This window comes from Schistocerca americana, chromosome 3 (assembly GCF_021461395.2).
Source record: "Schistocerca americana isolate TAMUIC-IGC-003095 chromosome 3, iqSchAmer2.1, whole genome shotgun sequence".
In the NCBI taxonomy this organism is placed as follows: Eukaryota; Metazoa; Arthropoda; class Insecta; order Orthoptera; family Acrididae; genus Schistocerca; species Schistocerca americana.
In genome coordinates, this window is record NC_060121.1 from 109181385 (window position 1) to 109204962 (window position 23578).

General features: G+C 45.3%; 1 protein-coding gene across 1 annotated transcript in view; it reads right to left on the reverse strand.

Moving 5' to 3' along the window:
* Positions 1-23578, reverse strand: part of LOC124605902 (arylsulfatase B-like) — a 386202-nt gene that overhangs the window by 340934 nt on the left and 21690 nt on the right. Inside the window, exon 2 of the mRNA XM_047137849.1 lies at positions 23123-23282. Within this exon, the coding sequence (XP_046993805.1) occupies positions 23123-23282 (160 nt within the window). The remainder of the gene's footprint in view (positions 1-23122; positions 23283-23578) is intronic.

The window sequence follows — 23578 nt, forward strand, 5'->3', positions numbered from 1 at the left end:
ACAGAGTGTGGTAGACTGTCCTGCCTTTCTCATTTCACTTCTAAATCACAAGGATTTGTCCCTTCTAACAGCAATCAACAAAAATTATTCGTAAAAGTCTGCATTAGTGTGTAGTAGTTGTTTTTGGAGGTTAAACAATCTGAAGTATACAAAATTTTGCAGATTTGTGGTAAGTTCCTACGGGACCAAACTTCTGAGGTCATCGATTCCTCGCCTTACATACTACTTAATATAACTTTTACTTACGCCAAGGGCAACACACACACACACACACACACACACACACACATACACACCAATGCCCGAGGGAGGACTCGACCTGCGACGGGGGAAACGGCGCGAACCGTGGCAAAGCACCTGAGACTGCGCTGTTACCCAGCGCGGCGAAGTGTACAAAAGGAACAATCCATGCAGAACAATAACGAATACAAACATATTGAATATATGTCCATAGAGATAAAATCCCTTAAAGGAGGTGTCTGACACGTTTGCTCTCAAACCTCCTTAAGCAGGCGAGTTTGCCTGTTTCGAAACTGCTCTTTCAAGTCTCGAATCGACGTATCTGGTGACACTAACATAAATTGTACGTACAACAGGCTTACCAAAGTGTAATTTAATCGGGCGCCTCCTTCTTCAAACGTGTCGCTACCTCAGCTTGCTCATACCCATCATACAAACAGTAGTCCATCCTCATACATCTATTTGGAACGTCATCCCTGGAGAGTAAATCGTACCTCTCAAATATCCACACCTTTCGTGTCCACACATGACATAATTTTCATGACGTACTCGCCAGAATGTCCCAGAAAGAAATGTCAACTTACTGCATACTGAGACTTCAAATGCATTAATTTATCTGAACTTGCAACTGAGGCGCAAGGAGTAGTTTGGATGACTTCTTCTGTTCCCTTCACGAACATGACCGGAAAACATCACAGGTCTACTAAAAAACTTACTCAACTATATGACAAATATGGTGCCATAAAGACCAGAAAAGCAAAGAGGAAATGCACCTGCGGTAAGTGAAAAATTGAAACAGCTCTTGAATCTCAGAGACGCTCCAGCCAGAAAACCATATTGCTTACGAACAGAAGTGGAACAGTAAGTCAAGTTGTAAGAAACGCAAATTTTCAGCATGTCAACTGTGTGGTCTTGGTATAGGCAAAGTGAAAGCTGGAGCTGATCCCAGTGTCCCAGGTGAAGAACTGAACTGGAATTTCACATTACATACAATCTCGTAATAGAACCGCAAAAGAAACAGAGTCTCACTGATTTCCTCATGAAGTAAACGACTGTAGCCCTGAAAAATTCTATCTAAGGCATATTACTTGCAATACCGTCAAAACAAGATTATGCGTATCAGATTAGCATCCACTGGACGTGATGACATCACAGTTCAAATGATGAAGCTTATTATTGACCGACACTGCCCACTATAACAGATATCTTAACTACAAGCACAAATATTTTCCTTGTGGCCTCGAAACAGTGACTAGTTAAGCCACTACGTAGAAAGGACATTGCCACAGCACCATCTGATTACCGACCTCTTTGCTCTTTTGTTGCACTTTCCAAGACCTTACCGTATATAGTTCATGATCAGCTAACAACCTACATAACTAACGAACAACCATTCAGGTCTCCGTAAACATCACAAAACAGCATCCGACATGATAAACTGGTGTCATGGGATACGCCGTAATATCGTGTCGGAACTCTTTATGTCTGGCGAAGTGCTGCAGTTCAAAGTGGCATGCATTCAATAAGTCCTTCCAAGTCACTGCGAACGTATTGAGCCAGCTGCCTCTAGAACTATCCTTAACTGTTAATGAGTTGCCGGTGTAGGTCTTAGTGCACGAAGTGACCTCTCCATTACGCCCCACAAATTCCGCCGACGTTCATGTCGGGCGATCTTGGTGGCTAAATCATTCGCTCGAATTCTTCAGAATATTCTTCAAACCAGTTGCGAATAACTGTGACCCATGACATAGTGCATTGTCATCTAAAGAAATTTCGACATTGTTTGGGAACATGAAGTCCATGAATGGCTGCGAACGGTCTCCAAGTAGCCGAACATAACCATGTCAATGATCTGTTCACCTGGACCAGAGGACCCAGTCCCTTCCATGTAAACACAGTCCATACCTTTAAAGAGTCACCACCAGCTTGCACAGTGCATTACTGACAAGTTAGATACAAGGTTTCGTGGGATCTGCACCACATTCGAACTCCACCATCAGATCTTGCCAATTGAAATCGGGGCTCATCTACCAGGCCACGGTTTTCCTATCGTCTGGGGCCAACCCATATGGTCGTGAGGCCAGGGGGAGGAACTGCAGGCAATGTCGTGCTGTTAGCAAAGGCAGCTGAGTCGGTCGTCTGCTGCAGTAGTCCGTTAACGCCAAATTCCGTCGCACTGCCCTAACGAAAACGTTCGTCGTACGTTTAACATTGGTTTCTGTGATTGTTTCACGCAGTACTGATTGTCCTTTAGCACTGCAAACTCTACGCAAACGTCGGTAGTTAAGCAAAGGCAGTCGACCACTGCCTTGTCCGTTGTGCAAGTGATGCCTGAAATTTGGTATTCTCGGCACACTCTTGACACAGTGGATCTCGGAATATTGAATTCCCTAATGATTTCGGGAATAGGATTTGCCATGCGTCTAGCTCCAATTACCGTTCCACGTTCAAAGTGTGTTAATACCATTCGTGCAGCCGTAAACACGTCTGAAACCTTTTCATGTGAATCACCTGAGTAAACCTGAGAGCTCCGCCAATGCACTGCCCTTTTACACCATGTGTACGCGAAACTATCGCCATTTATGACTTTGTCACCTCATTGTTATGGAAACAAATGACGTCAAACTTCCCATGGACACATAACAAGCATATACCATGTGCTTCTTAGATTTCAGAAAAGCCTTTGATACTGTGGACTTCGACATTTTACTTGCAATACCTAGCAGCTTAAAGTTATCGCCATGTGAAATGCAATGGTTTCGCTCATACCTTACGTATCGCCAGCAGTCGTCATGTCCGGCGTCATAAAGTACAATGAAGGCAGGCAGCATCAGCCATTCCCCGGGTTTCGGTATTAGGTCCTGTACTCTTTTCATTGTAAGTAAAAGATGTGCCATCCGTTTTGTCCTACTACAAATATCGCGTGTACGCAACAACCTCCAGTCCTACCTAAGTGCAAAACCAATAAACCTGAAGACAGCTATCGTTAACACCAATACCTACATATGTCCACTATCAAAAAGGGAGCAGGATATATTGTTAAAGCTCAACCCAACCAAAACCCAAGCAGTACTGGTTATCCTAGGCCTATTAGCCCAAGACCCACTACCATCTTCAAACTAAGTGGGGCACATATAAATTTCTCTCCTTCAACTAAGACTATAGGACTCATAATAGATGAAAATCTAAATTGTACTGAGCATGTAACTCCAATGTGGAAGAAGGCATCATCAGGTCTCCATGAGCTACGAAAATAAAGCTGTTACCCCTTGATGGAAAAAAGAAACTTGTATAAACATACACACATCAAAAACAGTTTTGCACCACCCCGGTTCCCAGAACTACTCAAGATAGACTTTGACTGTGGATTTTGTATCACAGACACAGTCGCTTTGACTGTTCAGATATGTCACTAAATCCGCCCAAAGATGTAAACAACCATGCTTGAGCAGCGCCTATTAGATGGAGGGGGTCCGACAGCCGATCAGTTCAGATATTCCATCAGGAAGGAGGTACACGGCTCGTGTTGTCTCTAGTTTAACCACGCCTAGATGGTCAATACCGCGGTTCGATCGCGTCCGTATTGTTACTTTGTGCCAGGAAGCTTTCTCAACAACAGAAGTGTCCAGGCGTCTTGGAGTGAACAAAAGCGATGTTATTATAACATGGAGGAGACACAGAGAGACAGGAACTGTCGATGACATGCATCGCTGAGGCCGCCCAAGGGCTACTACTGCAGTGGATGACCGCTGCCTATGGATTATGGCTTGGAGAAACCCTGACAGCAACGCCACCATCTTCAATAATGCTTTTCGTGCAGCCACAGGACGTCATGTTACGACTCAAACTGTGCGCAATAGGCTGCACGATGCGCAACTTCACTTCTGACGTCCATGGCGATATCCTTCTTTGCAAACACGACACCGTGCCGCGCAGTACAGGTGGGCCCAACAACATGTCGAATGGACCGCTCAGGACTGGCATCACGTTCTCTAAACCGATAAGTGTCGCATATGCCTTCAACCAGACAATCGTCGGACACGTGTTTGGAGGCACCCCGGTCAGGCTGAATGCCTTAGACACACTGTTCAGTGAGAGCACAAAGGTGGAGGTTCCCTGCTGTTTTGGGGTGGTATTACATGAGGTCGACGTACGCCGCTGGTGATCATGGAAGGCGCCATAACGACTGTACGTGAATGCCATCCTCCGACCGATAGTGCAACCATATCGGCAGCATATTGGCGAGGCATTCGTCTTCATCGACGACAATTCTCGCCCCCATTATGCACATCTTCTGAATGACTTCCTTCAGGATAACGACATCGCTCGACTATAGTGGCCAGCATGTTCTCCACACATGAACCCTATCGAACATGCCTGGGATAGATTGAGAAGGGCTGTTTATGGACGACGCGACCCATCAACCACTCTGAGGGATCTACGCCGAACTGCCGTTGAGGAGTGGGACAATATGTACTGACAGTGCATTGATGAACTTGGGGATAGTTTGCCACGACGAATACAGACATGCATCAGTGCAAAAGGACGTGCTACTGGGTATCAGAGGTACCGGTGTGTACAGCAATCTGGACTCTCACCTCTGAAGGTCTCGCTGTATGGTGGTACAACATGCAAAGTGTGGTTTTCATGAGCAATAAAAAGGACGGAAATGATGTTTATGTTGATCTCTATTCCAATTTTCTGTTCAGGATCCGGAACTCTCGGAACCGAGGTGATGCAAAACTTTTTTGATGTGTGTATTTCTAGTTATTGATGACAGCGATGTTATCCTAGATGGTCTTCCTCAGGAGAGCCCACGACGCCTGGAACTAGTTGTGAACTCCTGTCTTTGTTGTACCTGTTATGTTCGGCTCATTGATAATATTGTACCATGATACGCACAGCTATCCTGACTGCATGTGGACAAGCGCAGAGATTTCCATGGCCTATGTCTTCTCTAATCTCTTGTCAGCGAAATGTCCCTTACATCTCTCGTTCATTTTAACGCTCTTATCTGAACACCCAATCCCATCAGAACAAAATCATTTCCGTCCTTCTCCGTAGTTCAGTACTTCTCAGTAGCAGGAACCCGACTCTGAAATAACCTCCCTCATTATATTTGAGAACTGAGTAACATCTCCAGCTTCAGAAGACACATAATGACAAACAACAACAATGATTATAATTTTCCTGTACGTACTCGTTACTCTTGTACATCATTCTGTCCACAGTTGATACCGACTCCTTAAATTTCCTTATCCTCTCCATCGTTATTATTATTATCACTATTAGTGGCAACAACCTAAGTAGCACAAGTACTACCAGTGTGAACTCACATTGCTACGCTAGACACACAAATCATTTAATACTCATTGTCATACTACTGTTTTTCCTTGGTAAACTACGATGTGAAAAAGGGACGGTATGTGTGAAACCCGGGCTCGATGTAAGAGAGGGCTTTATGGCCATTATCAAATCAGGAGAGAGATGATGACGTTTGGTTTGTGAGGAGCTCAACTGCGCGGGTATCAGCGTCGGTATAATTTCCCAGTTTTGTATGAAGCATTTTCGCTATAGATGGCGCTGTAATCGGAGCAGTATAAATGGGTATTGGATCGTAGTATACGACTTGCTACTCAATGGCTCTGAAATATCCAGTGGCACTTGGAACCCCATCTCCAAGCTGCGAGGGTAAGACATACCATCATTTCATAACTCCTTTGGCAACGTCGAAATCCTCCGATATATCGAACAGGGGATTACTCGAGGTGCTATTGTGGCTGAGGCTCGAGGCGAACGCTAATCTGCTTTTCCAATTAGAGTAAATGTTCAAAGACTTAATAATCAGCTGTTCAAATGAACGTGAGTCGTGCTTCGGTAGCTCAGTTGGTAGAGCACTTGCCCGCGAAAGGCAAAGTTCCCGAGTTCGAGTCTCGGACGGGCACACAGTTTTAATCTGCCAGGAAGTTTCAGCTCCTACATTATCCGTAAACGGGGATCATTTCAATTTTTGTCTTCTATGGCTGCAACATTCATCGACCACTTGCACGTCTTCTCTCCGAATAATAGGTAGGTGTGCTGGCAATAAACACTGCGTAAGTACTGTAATGATGGGAGCCGCTGTCTGTTCTACGTCTGCACGATACGTATGATCCGGTCGCAGTGTACTGCCTGTTACGATACATCGTAGTTCGCTACATGGCCACGGTGGCGCTACGAGAAGTGCCTGTTCCATATGTCGAAGGGATACAACGTCGCAAATGGGGTTTCCAATTAGAAGTTGGGAAATACTGGACTGTCCTACCCTTGCACCATGGATGTGGGGACCACATAGTTAAGGATCATTTACTATCATGTCATAAATTGCTATTGTTTACGCATTTCAATTCCTCCTATAACAGCACCATCTGTGGGGAAACGAAGAAAATACTTCAGACAAAAAGTATGTAGATTCTGCCATAGAATCGTACTCCGCAATTAAAAACGGGGACTCCCACTGAAGAGTACAAAGTTGCCCTCGAGGTGTGTGGTCGCGGGTCGAGTGTAGTATCGTTGGATGTCCTCCTTCGAGGCAAACTAATTGGAATCGTAACTTTTTTGATCCGCAGTGTAGTTCTCGAGATATTTCAGTGTGTTCAGTTTAAATGTGCACTGACATGTAGGCGCTGTAGTAGAACATCGTGCAGATGCCATACTATTACACCCAAACCTTACACGTAACCTATTCCGCGTGTAATACTAAATTTGTTTGGCAAAAGATATGTAGACTAGCAATGGCAAGGAAAGCGTTTCTGAAGAAGAGAAATTTGTAAACATCGAGTGCAGATTTAAGCGTCAGGAAGTCTTTTCCGAAAGTATTTGTATGGAGTGTAGCCATGTATGGAAATGAAACATGGACGATAAATAGTTTAGACAAGAAGAGAATAGAAGCTTTCGAAACATGGTGCTGAAGTTTAAATGGGTAGATCACGTAACTAATGAGGAGGTACTGAAGAGAATTGCGGAGAAGAGGAATTTGTGCCACAACTTGACTAGAAGAAGGGTTCGGTAAGTAGGACATGTTCTGAGGCATCAAGGGATCACCACATCTACATCTACAACTACATCTACGTGATTACTCTGGTGTTCAGAATAAACAGCCTGGCAGAGCGTTCAATGAACCACCTTCAAGCTGTCTCTCTGCCGCTCCATTTTCGAACAGCGTGCGGGAAAAAATACCACCTAAATTTTTCTGTGCGAGACCTGATTTCTCTTACTTTATCGTGATGATAATTTCTCCCTATGTTGGTGGGTGCCAACAGAGAGTTTTCGCATTCAGAGGAATAAACTGGTGATTGAAATTTCACGAGAAGATCCCGTCGCAACGAAAAACGCCTTTGTTTTAATGATTGCCACTGCATCTCACGTATCATGTCTGTGACACTATCTCCCAGATTTCGTGATAGTACAAAATGAGCCGCCATGGTGTTTACATATTCCATGTCATCCGTCAGTCCTATCTGTTGTGGATCCCAGACCGCACAGCAATACTATAGAATAGGGCTGACAAGCGTAATGTAAGCAGTCTCTTTGGTAGAGCTGTTGCACCTTCTAAGTGTTCTGTCAATGAATAGCAGTATTTGGTTTGCTCTACCCACGGTATTATCCATGTGATCGTTCCAATTCAGGTTATTTGTAATTGTAATCCCTAAGTATTTAGATGAATTTACAGCCTTCAGATTTGTGTGACTTATCATGTAATCGAAATTTAGTAGATTTCATTTAGTACTCATGTGAATAACTCCACACTTTTCTTTATTCAGGGTCAATTGCGACGTTTCACACCATACAGATATCTTACCTAAATCCTTTTGCAACTCGTTTTCGTCACCTGATGACTTTACAAGACGGTAAATGACAGCATCATCTCCAAACAATCTAAGATGGATACTAAGATTGTCTCCTACATCGTGAATATAGATCAGGAACAATAGAGAGCCTATAACACTTCCTTGGGGAAATCCGGGTATTACTTCTGTTTTAGGCGATGACTTTCCGTCAATTACTACGAACTGTGACCTTTCCGACAGGAAATCACGAATCCAGTCGCACAACTGAGGCGATACTCCGTAGGCACGCAGTTTGGTTAGAAGACGCTTGTGAGGAACGGTGTCGAAGGCCTTCTGGAAATCTATAAATATGGAATCAATTTGATATTCCCTGTGGATAGCACGCATTACTTCATGAGTATAAAGAGCTAGTTGTGTTTCGCAAGAACGATATTTTCCGAATCCGTGCCGATTATGTGTCAATAAATCGTTTTCTTCGGGGTACTTCATAATGTTGAATACAGTATGTGTTCCAAAATTCTACTCCAAATCAACCTTAGTGATTTACGCCTGTAATTCAGTGGATTACTCCTACTTCCCTTTCTGGGTATTGGTGTGACTTGAGCAATTTGTCAGTCTTTAGGTACGGATCTTTCTGTGAGCGAGTGGTTGTATATAATTGCTACATATGGAGCCCTTTTATCAGCATAATCTGAGACGAACCTGACTGGTATACAATCTGGACCGGAGGCCTTGCCTTTATTAAGTGATTTAAGCTGCTACGTTACTCCGAGGATATCTATGTTTCTCATCTTGGCAGTTGATCTTGACTGGAATTCAGGAATATTTACTTCGTCTTCTTTGGTGAAGGAGTTTCGGAAAACCGTGTTTAATAACTCTGCTTTTGTGGCACTGTCATCAGTGACTTCACCGCTGTTATTGCGCAGTGAAGGTATTGATTGCGTCTTGCCACTAGTGTGCTTTGTGTATGACCAGAATCTGTTTGGGTTTTCTGCCAGATTGCGAGACAGTGTTTCGTTATAGAAATTATTAAAAGCATCTCGCACTGAACTACGCGCTATTTTTCGAACTTCTGTAAAACTTTCCCAGTCTTGGGGATTTCGCGTTCTTTTAAATTTGGCGTCCTTTTTTCGCTGCTTCTGCAACAGCGATCTGACCCGTTCTGTGTACCATGGGGGATCAGTACCACACTTATTAATTTATGTGGTACATATCTCTCAACTGCTGTCGATACTGTCTCTTTGAAACCATTCCACAACTTTTCTACGCTTACATGATCAGATCGGAAGGAGTGAAGACTGCCTCTTGAAACAGCGTTAAGAGCATTTTCATCAGATTTTTAAACAGATATACTTTGCTCTTCTTTTTGATGGTTGTAGGTGTTACGGCATTCAGCCCAGCAGCAACTTCCTTGAGGTTGCTAATCCCTGTATTCGTCACGATACTCATATTTGTCCAGGATTATTTGTTGCTAAGAGGTCAAGTATGCTTTCGCAACCATTTACGCTTCGAGTGGGCTCATGAACTAACTTTCGAAAATAATTTTCTGAGAAAGCATTCAGTACAATTTGCGATGACGTTTTATGCCTGCCGCTGGCTTTAAACGTATAATTTTTCCAGCATATCGAGGGTAGATTGAAGTCATCACCGTCTATAACTGTATGACTGCGGTATCTATTTGAAATTTGAAATGAGACTAGTTTTCTTTGAATTGTTCAGAAACTAGCAACTACTATACTACTATATCTCCGGAGCCCCGGGGGGGGGGGGGGGGGGGGGGGGAAAATCGATAAAACACGATCCAATTAATAGTTTAATCCTATTTTCAAGTATAACCTCTACCTATACTATTTCACAGGAACTATCTACTTCAATTTCGCCGGCCGAGGTGGCCGAGCGGTTCTAGGCGCTACAGTCTGGAACCGCGCGACCGCCACGATCGCAGGCACGAATCCTGCCTCGAACATGGATGGGTGTGATGTCCTTAGGTTAGATAGATTTAAGTAGTTCTAAGTTCTAGGGGACTGGTGACCTCAGACGTTAAGTCCCAAAGCGCTCAGAGCCATTTGAACTTCAATTTCATTACAAAGCAAAATACTTCTGACAGCAATAAATACTCCACCACCAGCCATATTTAATTTATCCTTTCTGAACGCTGTTAGATCGTTTGAAAAATTTCGGCTGAACTTAATTCCGGCTTTAGGCAGCTTTCTGTACTTATAAACTATTTGAGGTTTAGTCCTTTCTATTAGGGCTTGGAGCTGTGCTTCTTTCCCAACACAGCTACGACAATTTACAACTACAATACTGGTCATTTCTACAACTATCTTACTGTGTTTTACCTGTCCCCCTTTAGACTGCAGCCCTTTCTGTGGTTTCCTGGACCCTCTTACCTAAAAACGGCCCTCTCCCTTCCACACAGCCACCGCTACCCGTGTAGCCGCTTCCTGTGTGTAGTGGACTCCTGATCTATTAGCGGAACCCAGAAACCCACCACCCTATGGCGCAAGACAAGGAATCTGCAGCCTACACGGTCACAGAACCGCCTGAGCCTGTGATTCAGACCCTCCGGTCGGCTCTGCATCAAAGCACCACAGTCTGTTCTATCGACGATGCTGCAGATGGTGAGCTCCGCCTTAATCTCACAAGCAAGACTGACAATCTTTATCACTTCCGCTAGATGCCTGGAACCAGAGAGAATCTCCTCTGATCCAAAGCGACATTCGTCATTGGTACCGACATGAGCCACCGACCTGAGAGTACCCTGTACTCTTCATGGCATCTGGAAGCATCCTTCCACATCTGGAATGACTCCCCCCGGTATGCACACGGAGTGCACACTGGCTTCCCTGCCCTCCTTGGCAACAGTGTTACTAAAGGGCCCTATTACGCTCCTAACGTTGGAGATCCCAACTACCAGAAAACCCACCCTCTGTGAATGCCCAGACCTTGCGAGCCGAGAAGCTTCCTCTGGAACATGGTGGACGTCTGCATCCAGCTCAGAGATTTCGTCAGCCACAGATAACCCACGAAACCTGTGTGTCAAACAAACTGGAGTGGCCCTATGATCGGCCCCTCAGAAAGCCTTTCGCTGCTTGCCAGAACTTGGAATGATCTCCCACTCGACCACGGGTGAGGGGTCAACCTCAGTGCAGCGAGTACCTGGGGCAACAACAATAGTGGACCGATTGGAGGACACGTGGGACGTGCTCGACGTCCCTCGCATCCTCGAATCGCCCCCCCCACCCCCCCACCCACCCCAGAGTGATGTCCCTTGGCAGCAGCCTCAAGCTGTGCGACGGAAGTCCGCAGCTCGTGGTCGTGCGGTAGCGTTCTCGCTTCCCGCACCCGGGTTCCCGGGTTCGATTCCAGGCGGGGTCAGGGATCTTCTCTGCCTCGTGATGACTGGGTGTTGTGTGATGTCCTTAGGTTAGTTAGGTTTAAGTAGTTCTAGGTTCTAGGGGACTGATGACCATAGATGTTAAGTCCCATAGTGCTCAGAGCCATTTTTTTGTGTGACGGAAGCCAATGCAGCCTGGAGCTGTGAACAAAGGGTCGCCAACTCAGCTCCCATCTGTACACTGCTATCACAGTTCCTATCCATTACTTAAGTCGCTCCTGTCTGAAGCTCGTAAAAATATGTAACAAACGAATGGTGTACTCAGCTTATTAACAGCAGGAATTCGAAACGCTCGCTCACACAGTCAACAACAATGGCCGTACTGTACACTACACTGTTATTAAAATAAAAGCTTGTGCCTAGTAAGCACTTGAACAAGCAAGAAATTACAAAAATAATCTAGTTACTACACAAGTAATTGTAAATAAATCGCTCCTGCTGAAAGCTCATAAAATATATAACAAAGGAACAGTGTACTTGCCTTACTAGCAGCAGGAGCATGAGGTGCTCTGTCTCTGACAGGCTATCCGACACTGAGCTATACTAACCAAAAAAAGGGTTAAAATCGTAGATGGAGAACAAGAGATGAATACACTAAGCAGATTCAGGCGGAGGTAGGCTGCAGTAGTAGTGGTAGATGAAGAAGTTTGCAAAGGATAGGGTAGCATGGAGAGCTGCATCATACCAGTCTCTGGGCTGAAGACCATAACAACAACAACAATGACAAAACGTTACACTTTGCATCCAACACTTAACTGGTATCTAATATGTCAGTCGTTTAGCATTTCACCTCTACTGCATTATTTGAAGCCAGTTTATCGTAAACCATTAGGGGTTGCAGATATTACAGATTCCATTTCATCCCTTAGCCGTAATACTTGTTATGGACCTCTGGCTCGGTTCATCTACTTGATTTTTATTGTTTCTATTTTGCTTAAATGCCTCCATTTAGAGTAGTTCTTGACACATAGCATACATTACAGACACGCTCTACGCGTGCATGACGTATTCACATACACGCTACTACGACCAAGTCACACTTCTAATGTTATTGTAATCATGTACATTTTTTAGTGGTACATATCATTTTGACTGGTTCTGTAGTAGACACCTCGCACCCAGTAAGGTGGGTTAGACGACTTTTGAAATACGTTTAGTGCCGGCCTTTGTGGCCGAGCGGTTCCAGGCACTTCAGTCTGGAACCGCGCGACCGCTACGATCGCAGGTTCGAATCCTGCCTCGGGCATGGATGTATGTGATGTCCTTAGGTTAGTTAGGTTTAAGTAGTTCTAAGTTCTAGGAGACTGATGACCTCAGATGTTAAGTCCCATAGTGCTCAGAGCCACTTCATCCAAATAAGTTTAGCACCGTCTGGTCCCCCCCCCCCCCCCCCCCCCCGCCCCTCTTTCCTACTGGAATACTTCGCGGGACCCTTCTAGGTGCGGTCGGTTTAGCGCTCGCGCTCGCACCAGTGCGACTTTTCTATTTTTTACGTCATATTGTTTTGTAAATTTAATAGTTTTTTTTAAGTTTTTGATTGTTACTGTTGTTTTCACACTGTCAATAGACACATATTATGTAATTACTATAGATTTTATATGGGCATTGGCAATGTCGCATTCCTAATTGTTGTATGGAGCACTTTGAAAAATCCAGCTTTCTTTCTTGTGCGCCGCTAGTTATTGCTTGTAACCGCGATATGTAATGAATTAGCATCGCTATCCTTCGGCGAGATAGATAACTTCGTAGCGGGACTGCCATCTTTATGGCAACACTCCGCCGGTAGCATGGTGCTGTACGACAAGCATCTGAGCGTCATGTTCACACTACTTTATATGTTGGGCAACCATAGCCGAAATATTCCGAGATTTCAATAAACAAGACCGCTGGGACGGTTAGAATTCTTATTGGAGACTAGGACCGGTTTCGCAAATGAAATTTGCATCTTAGGTGCTTCACTGTATACAAAGGGATAAAAGAACTTATCAGAAATGTAGCCATGTCAAGAAACGGAAAAATGAAGGCGATGAGGAGTGTGTCTACCTACATTCAAAAGATTAAAGGTTCTGTTTATACCCTAGGATGCCACTCGCAACATTTATATCCAAGTATTTAAAACTTCTGACTCATGAATGTAGGAGCGTCTATAATAAAATGTTGGTTGCCAGGTTTGGAGGGTAAAGGGACCAGGGTCATCAGTCCCTTTTTCCTCACACAAACAGGCTTCTGGTTAAAACCATTCACAAAAGCAGCCGGGGAAAGTAAAACGGCGTAAAACAAACGGGGAACCACACTGAAAGAAAAAAAACTAAAGAAGCAAACCAACCGGGGAAAACGTACACTAAAGTGGTGGAAGATGTTAAAATGATATAGTAGATGCCAGGAATCACTGATCGCAAGAATAAAAAAGGATGAGCCAGCCACTCTGCAACATAGAACGGTCTCCAGTCAAAAAACCCAAGGCTAGAGAAACACAAATAGGGAAAAGACGAACATCAATTCTAACAACGAGCAAACAAAGAGCGTGGAAGAGTTCAAAAGGAGGGAGGGTGAAGACCTCGGAGAGAAGGCCAGACGCCCACCCTTAGATTGAGTGATAGAAACCTCCCTCTCGAATAAAATGTAAAAATAGATCATACACTCCTGGAAATGGAAAAAAAAACACATTGACACCGGTGTGTCAGACCCACCATACTTGCTCCGGACACTGCGAGAGGGCTGTACAAGCAATGATCACACGCACGGCACAGCGGACACACCAGGAACCTCGGTGTTGGCCGTCGAATGGCGCTAGCTGTGCAGCATTTGTGCACCGCCGCCGTCAGTGTCAGCCAGTTTGCCGTGGCATACGGAGCTCCATCGCAGTCTTTAACACTGGTAGCATGCCGCGACAGCGTGGACGTGAACCGTATGTGCAGTTGACGGGCTTTGAGCGAGGGCGTATAGCGGGCATGCGGGACGCCGGGTGGACGTACCGCCGAATTGCTCAACACGTGGGGTGTGAGGTCTCCACAGTACATCGATGTTGTCGCCAGTGGTCGGCGGAAGGTGCACGTGCCCGTCGACCTGGGACCGGACCGCAGCGACGCACGGATGCACGCCAAGACCGTAGGATCCTACGCAGTGCCGTAGAGGACCGCACCGCCACTTCCCAGCAAATTAGGGACACTGTTGCTCCTGGGGTATCGGCGAGGACCATTCGCAACCGTCTCCATGAAGCTGGGCTACGGTCCCGCACACCGTTAGGCCGTCTTCCGCTCACGCCCCAACATCGTGCAGCCCGCCTCCAGTGGTGTCGCGACAGGCGTGAATGAAGGGACGAATGGAGACGTGTCGTCTTCAGCGATGAGAGTCGCTTCTGCCTTGGTGCCAATGATGGTCGTATGCGTGTTTGGCGCCGTGCAGGTGAGCGCCACAATCAGGACTGCATACGACCGAGGCACACAGGGCCAACACCCGGCATCATGGTGTAGGGAGCGATCGCCTACACTGGCCGTACACCACTGGTAATCGTCGAGGGGACACTGAATAGTGCACGGTACATCCAAACCGTCATCGAACCCATCGTTCTACCATTCCTAGACCGGCAAGGGAACTTGCTGTTCCAACAGGACAATGCACGTCCGCATGTATCCCGTGCCACCCAACGTGCTCTAGAAGGTGTAAGTCAACTACCCTGGCCAGCAAGATCTCCGGATCTGTCCCCCATTGAGCATGTTTGGGACTGGATGAAGCGTCGTCTCACGCAGTCTGCACGTCCAGCACGAACGCTGGTCCAACTGAGGCGCCAGGTGGAAATGGCATGGCAAGCCGTTCCACAGGACTACATCCAGCATCTCTACGATCGTCTCCATGGGAGAATAGCAGCCTGCATTGCTGCGAAAGGTGGATATACACTGTACTAGTGCCGACATTGTGCATGCTCTGTTGCCTGTGTCTATGTGCCTGTGATTCTGTCAGTGTGATCATGTGATGTATCTGACCCCAGGAATGTGTCAATAAAGTTTCCCCTTCCTGGGACAATGAATTCACGGTGTTCTTATTTCAATTTCCAGGAGTGTATGTTGAGGCATTGTCTCCTACACCGTAGGCAGTGTGGCGGGAAAGTCAAAAGTCCGTATCAGGGCGGCTAAAATTGGGCAGTCCAACAAGATGTGGACGACAGTGAAGTGGGAACCGCAGAGAAAGTGGGGTGGATCCTCGAGACGTAGGAGGTGACCGTGAGTCAGCCAAGTATGGCCGTTGCGGAGCCGGCCAAGGACAGCGGAGTTCCTGGGAATGGCTCTCATGGACGATCTCCACACATTCGTTTTCTCCTTGATAGCACGTAATTTATTTGGTATAATGAGGGTGCGCCATTCAATATCCCAGATGCCAAAAACTTCACGGCGTAAGACCGATCGGAGATCAGTCTCCGGTGTGGCGATATCTAGGGTCGGTTTACCGGTAGCCTACTTCACCAGCCTGTCAGTAAATTCATTGCCCGGAATCCCAACATGTTCTGGGGTGAAAATGAAGAACACTGAACGTCCACTGTTTTGGGGGCATAAAGAGAGTTCTGGATAGCGATTACCGAAATATGGTGAGGGGAACACTGGTGGAGAGCTTGTAGGCTGCATAACGAGTCATTTATGAATGTTATTTGTTTGTGAGAAGGATATGTTGAGCCTTGTGCAACAAGCAGAAACTTGTGCAAGCAGGTAACGGAACTCGAAGCTAGTTAGAAGGTTGACTACTGAGACTGGGGTTTGTCATTCCTTGCTACTGCTGCTCTAGGTGTTCGGGATCCCAATACTGCTACGATACCGCAACTTGCCCACACAGCTACACTCGGTGGAGAGTCACGTGGAGTCGAGCATTATGGAACATGTTCATAAAACAGTCGCATGAAAACAGTTGAATGAATTAATCACGTCCTTCGAAGTGTTACCATAAATCCAAATGTTACAATGACTGTGCGTAGGGATTTAAAAAGAGTGGAGTACAATTGTCGAGCTACCCCTCATAAGTCACGCATTTGCGTAGTCAGTGTTAAGCAACACCGGAAGTACAGTAAAAAGTTACGGTCATGTGTAGTGCCAACACTGAAGTACAGGTGTAGTGGTGTTACTGTATAGGCCTTTCGAGGTCTGGGTGTGATCCCCTTGAAAAGGTAAATGCACAATGATATGAACACATTTTACACCAGTTCTAGAATACACAGTAGATGAAAATTCCGGAGATGATAAAGCAACTTGCCGTAATGCAGCATCTGTGTGGTAGAGCCCATGGCAGATTCGCACCCTGAAATCAATGGAACACATTGAGGATTAGTTAGAATCTCGACGTCGCTCCAGACACTAGCGTCCAACATCACGACCTTCTCTGGTGTCGGCTGTTGATGAAGAATGAGCGGCCATTCCTACAAACAGATTCGGACACGTCACTGAAAGTGCGCTCAGTCGTTCGACGGATTATAAAATCGAAGGGTGGACATGACCCATAATTTTGTCCACTAAGTGTTTTCCAGAAAAGACGTGAACGAGTTAGAAGTTAAATTTCGTTATTTACCATGCTTTCTGGTGCTGAATTTTGTGTGATCAGCTGTGTATGTTAACATTTCCAGTACTTACAGAATCCTATTTCCGTAAACATAAGTTGCTGTTGGTTCGTACGTTTATTCTTTATCCACCATCGAAGTTGACTTGAGGAGGTTCAATGAAGCGTTTAAAATGCAACGCAGTGGCATTGCATGCATACCTTACGTAGGCAATATGTGGACATTCTACATACTTCGGTGTATTCCCACAGCGAAATCCTTCACTTAAGTTTCACTTTCATATCCCGATGATGGCTGACGAACAAGGAAAGTATTTATAAAACAGTGACTTGCATTTCTTGAATATGGTTCTGCAACTAATACAATTATTAACAGATATTGTTTCGAGCAGACGTTTAGCTTTTTAGCCAAATAATGCCCTATTTATGACTCTTGTAAATCTGCCGATTATAACTATCTTTCACACTAATCACACTAATTCAACGAAGTCTGCTTGTGCAGTGCTTAGATCAGATAACTTTGAAATATCGATTTTATACAAATGCACTTTTTTCCAGATAACTTACCTTCATGGATGGTAGAAAAGACACGTTTCTCTTTTCAAAAGCAATTTCACTCTCAAGTTGTGACGTAGTCGCGAATTGAACAGTGACCCGAACATAGAACAAATTTCCTTTACTTTACGTCTGCGGTCACAAAATTTGTGTCATCAGACTAACGTCTTCAGTCTATAATTACCATCTTCAGATCTGTTTTACACTGGAGCCCCCTATGCCTGCAGCACATTACGACATCTTTTTATAAAGCAGATCTGAAGATGGTTATTATAGACCGAAACCGGTAGTCTAAAGACAAAAAATTTATGGCCATAGACCTAAAGTAAAGACAGCAATTTCATTCGGTTTCAGCGGAACAAGCTGAAGTAATTCCATTATGATATTGTTACTGCAGAACGGGATCAGATGGCAGTCAGTATCCGAACAATATTTAGCAGCTAACTATACTTCAGATATAAAACTAAGGAAAAGAACCTACTTTTTATATGATGAAAAACAAATAATATTTAGTTAACGTCCAAACAAGAAAAATTCAAATTGTAGGTATTTTAGAGACCAAGAAGTAGCGACTACGTTCGATACTGCTAATATCTATTCTTTTTAGTACTTTGTATCCGAGGTGGCCGAGCGGTTCTAGGCGCTACAGTCTGGAACCGCGCGACCACTACGGTCGTAGGTTCGAATCCTGCCTCGGGCATGGATGTGTGTGAAGTCCTTAGGTTAGTTAGGTTTAAGTAGTTCTACGTTTTGAAAGTATTCGTATGGAGTGTAGCCATGTATGGAAGTGAAACATGGACGATAAATAGTTTGGACAAGAAGAGAATAGAAGCTTTCGAAATGTGGTGCTACAGAAGAATGCTGAAGATTAGATGGGTAGATCACATAACTAATGAGGAAGTATTGAATAGGATTGGGGAGAAGAGAAGTTTGTGGCACAACTTGACCAGAAGAAGGGATCGGTTGGTAGGACATGTTCTGAGGCATCAAGGGATCACCAATTTAGTATTGGCGGGCAGCGTGGAGGGTAAAAATCGTAGGGGGAGACCAAGAGATGAATACACTAAGCAGATTCAGAAGGATGTAGGTTGCAGTAGGTACTGGGAGATGAAAAAGCTTGCACAGGATAGAGTAGCATGGAGAGCTGCATCAAACCAGTCTCAGGACTGAAGACCACAACAACAACAACAACGTTCTAGGGGACCGATGACCTCAGAAGTTAAGTCCCATAGTGCTCAGAGCCATTTGAACCATTTGAACCTCTCAGCCATTGTACATCAGTGAAATGTCGACTTTTACGTCTATAAGTTGTGACAAACGAATTTCTTTCTCCAGTAACGGACATTCGTTATCAGCTTTTCCGTTAATGTATCCATTGTTCACTAATTTCTAGCATTCTGCAAAATATGACGTCAGCAACTGTATGGCTTACCAGATAATGCAGCAAACTGCAGACTACAGTCGAAGTTAATGTATGTTATTCCATAGCACATTGGAAGATTTGATAATGAGCGCAGGCTCGAAACCTAATATTAAAACTTCGACTGTTCTCTCCAATTTATTGCATAATTTAGTAATGTATCCCCTTATAAGAAGATATATTTTCGGTGTTTTGTCTTCGTGTTGCTAACAAATTTTGCTTTGAATCGAATTTTACTCTTTGAATCTGTTGAAATGTATCAAAACTTGGTAAATAGTTGCAGAGATAATTCACCACTAATGGCAGATGCTCGTTTCTTTCGCCTGGGACTGAGCACTTTTAGTTTCTTACCTCGAACATGCAAACGCTCTCGGCCAGAGATGTCATACTCATTAAAATATACGAGGTTGTCATGCCGTGGTCGGATGAGCTCCTTTGAAAAACCAAACATTCGTCCGTACCTGCGTATAACACATCCAAGGAGGGGTTCTAGCTTGTGTCAAACTGCGATACATGTCTTTGAAGATTTCCTTCGCAGATGGTGACGGAACGTAGGCTTGCCACTTTGGGTAGACAGGGTTTGCATGGAACCTTCACAGAAGCAATAATGCCCCTGTAATACGTCCATTCTTACATTGATTTACTTCTGTTATCCTCAGTTGCTTCATGTTGATACTTTCTCGTATATTCCTATTTCCGTTATCCGTGCTATTGTTGATTTTCTTTTCCAAAAATACGGAAATCCTTTTTTTTTATAAGTATGTTTTCAAAACGTTCGTAGAGCTGATATGAGAAGATTAACTTTTGGGTGGGTGATACTTCCGATATTGTCTATATATTGTGGAGGGTCTCATGAATACTTCTCTTCTTCCAAGTCTCTCTGGTCTGTGGTGTATTTATTATTTAAGTAATAATTCGTTTTCCAGGCATCTGTCTTCTCTCTCACTTATAGTTCTTTGCCAAGCAATCACAAACATACATTCCTGGAAATTGAAATAAGAACACCGTGAATTCATTGTCCCAGGAAGGGGAAACTTGATTGACACATTCCTGGGGTCAGATACATCACATGATCACACTGACAGAACCACAGGCACATAGACACAGGCAACAGAGCATGCACAATGTCGGCACTAGTGCAGTGTATATCCACCTCTCGCAGCAATGCAGGCTGCTATTTCTCCCATGGAGACGATCGTAGAGATGCTGGATGTAGTCCTGTGGAACGGCTTGCCATGCCATTTCCACCTGGCGACTCAGTTGGACCAGCGTTCGTGCTGGACGTGCAGACCGCGTGAGACGACGCTTCATGCAGTCCCAAACATGCTCAATGGGGGACAGATCCGGAGATCTTGCTGGCCAGGGTAGTTGACTTACACCTTCTAGAGCACGTTGGGTGGCACGGGATACATGCGGACGTGCATTGTCCTGTTGGAACAGCAAGTTCCCTTGCCGGTCTAGGAATGGTAGAACGATGGGTTCGATGACGGTTTGGATGTACCGTGCACTATTCAGTGTCCCCTCGACGATCACCAGTGGTGTACGGCCAGTGTAGGAGATCGCTCCCCACACCATGATGCCGGGTGTTGGCCCTGTGTGCCTCGGTCGTATGCAGTCCTGATTGTGGCGCTCACCTGCACGGCGCCAAACACGCATACGACCATCATTGGCACCAAGGCAGAAGCGACTCTCATCGCTGAAGACGACACGTCTCCATTCGTCCCTCCATTCACGCCTGTCGCGACACCACTGGAGGCGGGCTGCACGATGTTGGGGCGTGAGCGGAAGACGGCCTAACGGTGTGCGGGACCGTAGCCCAGCTTCATGGAGACGGTTGCGAATGGTCCTCGCCGATACCCCAGGAGCAACAGTGTCCCTAATTTGCTGGGAAGTGACGGTGCGGTCCCCTACGGCACTGCGTAGGATCCTACGGTCTTGGCGTGCATCCGTGCGTCGCTGCGGTCCGGTCCCAGGTCGACGGGCACGTGCACCTTCCGCCGACCACTGGCGACAACATCGATCTACTGTGGAGACCTCACGCCCCACGTGTTGAGCAATTCGGCGGTACGTCCACCCGGCCTCCCGCATGCCCACTATACGCCCTCGCTCAAAGTCCGTCAACTGCACATACGGTTCACGTCCACGCTGTCGCGGCATGCTACCAGTGTTAAAGACTGCGATGGAGCTCCGTATGCCACGGCAAACTGGCTGACACTGACGGCGGCGGTGCACAAATGCTGCGCTGCTAGCGCCATTCGACGGCCAACACCGCGGTTCCTGGTGTGTCCGCTGTGCCGTGCGTGTGATCATTGCTTGTACAGCCCTCTCGCAGTGTCCGGAGCAAGTATGGTGGGTCTGACACACCGGTGTCAATGTGTTCTTTTTTCCATTTCCAGGAGTGTATATACATTTAGATTTCGCCGCAGTGATTCAGAGTTTTGGTTTTGTACTTCAAGGGATGCATTAATTGGTTGATGTCTCTTCTTAAAACATATGCCCTTTCCATTTCACACATTCCTATATCTATTGCTAATTTTTGTAGACCAGTCTGATGTACGAATGGTGATGATCTTACGGCGCGTCCTGAATTATTTCCATTATACTTCGTTAAACACTAAGAGATTATTTTTATCACCGTTGTGTGGCAATGGTCAGTTTGACTTATGGTAGGACACGTTAGTGGATTCCGAGTAGGACTTCCAAGGAAGAATTTTATTGTTACGTTCCTTGCAGCTGATAAGCTACTTTCATAATGTAATACTGCTGACAATATTACACGGAAAAGAGAATACGAGTCAAGGCATTATGACATAGCGACTGGAACGCCAATCAATGTCTGCAAACGGTGCAGAGAAAAGACTTTATCTTGCTATAACAGTACTCGGTCGAGGAGCAAGAATCATAGGGGAAACAAAAAAGAAGCTTCAATTATGTAGGTAACCAGTCTGCACCTCGCATATGCTTGTGACCAGTTGCAAAGGATGGACGTAGGAAAACTAGCGTGGAAAATACTTCATGCGCCTTACCGTAGGCAACCCAACTTCGGTCCTTCACGACCAGGCAGAACCGCCTGAAAAAGGCTTTGACCCGGCACGGAGTGTGTAAGTTGACTTGCCTATCTTAAGGAGCATGAGGCATTCATTGGACCAGTTTCATTTTTCTCACCCTGATCTACTTTGTCACAATTAGTACTTCACTTGCTGAACGGAAACACTGGTTAAATTCGCTCAGTTTAAGTGTGTGGTAAACGGAATTTCTGAGGCTTTATTTCCTATGTGTCTGACAAGGAAACGGTACACGTGGATTACAAATTTGATATGTGACAGAGAGACGTGAACTTAAATGCGGAAACAACGCAAAAACCAAGGACTGTTCATTAAACCGTGGCGTTATACGTGTTAGAAAAATAATGAGGGAGCAGGCAGCGTAAGAAGGTTTCATTGCGACTGTAACGAAAAGGAAATGAAGATCGCCGAGAAATGTAAGGAGGCGAATGGGTGATTGATGCATCTGATAAGTGCGGTACTGCGTTTCAAGAGATAAGACAAGGCAAAAACACCGAAGCAACTGAAGACGGGTGTATGACAGTGCTAGACATGAGTGAGGAGACTCTACCTGATTGTGAGTCTCAGATTACTGGTAATGACAAATTCTGTAAGCTGAGCAGTCAAAGCTAGGCAAACTTTAGACTCATGTCCAAGCTGGTGCCTTCTCGAAAAGATGCTCTGGAGTTCATACCGAGTAAAACCGACTGGTATTCTGTCTGTACCGTAACGTCATTGTGTATTTTACTAAGCAGCACTGCAGAAGGAGCAAACAGCATTAACACGGTCTTCCTGATATAACTTGGTTCAAGTTCCCTCTCGGCCACACCAGCCAACTTAAACATCACACATCATAATCCTACTACTGCGGATAGTTAATAAAAGACTCATCAGGGATGTAAGTCGATGTTCTTACTTTCCATTTGTCGGATAAGCAACACTTCATTGCAATGAGTGCCTTATTTACAACAAACAACTATGTAGTCTCAGGTGTTCATAATGGCGTTATCTAGTTTTAGATAGCGTGCTATTTCTACCCAATTTCTTTTGTACAGTCATCATGACTGTACAGTACTAAGTACTGTAACAGACTCACCGGTGTGCACGGGGTACTTTCCGGTGAGGAGAGCGGCCCTGGACGGCGTGCACAGAGGTTGCACGTAGTGGCTGTTGAGGATCACCCCGTGGTACGCCAGAGCGTCGATGTTGGGTGTCGGAATCTCGTCAGACCCATGGAAGCCGACGTCATTCCAGCCCTGAAACAGAGGAGTACATGCGCGTCCTAAGCGAAGATTCGTCATGCATTGAGTCACCTAGAATACTGCCGCCACGTCAGTCTAGGGGTCGAGCTGGCACCTCCAGAAAGTGGTTTCTACCTGGTGCCCACATTTGCAAACATAGAATATGTCGTGGTCCACTATGTTTATTCACTTCTTTTATTTACTGATTAATTTTTTGTTTGCTTCTTTCGGAAAACGTTATTTGACTATAATTTGCAATCCACATTTTGGCAAAAGAGGAATATCCAGTGTAGAGTAATAGAAACCTATAC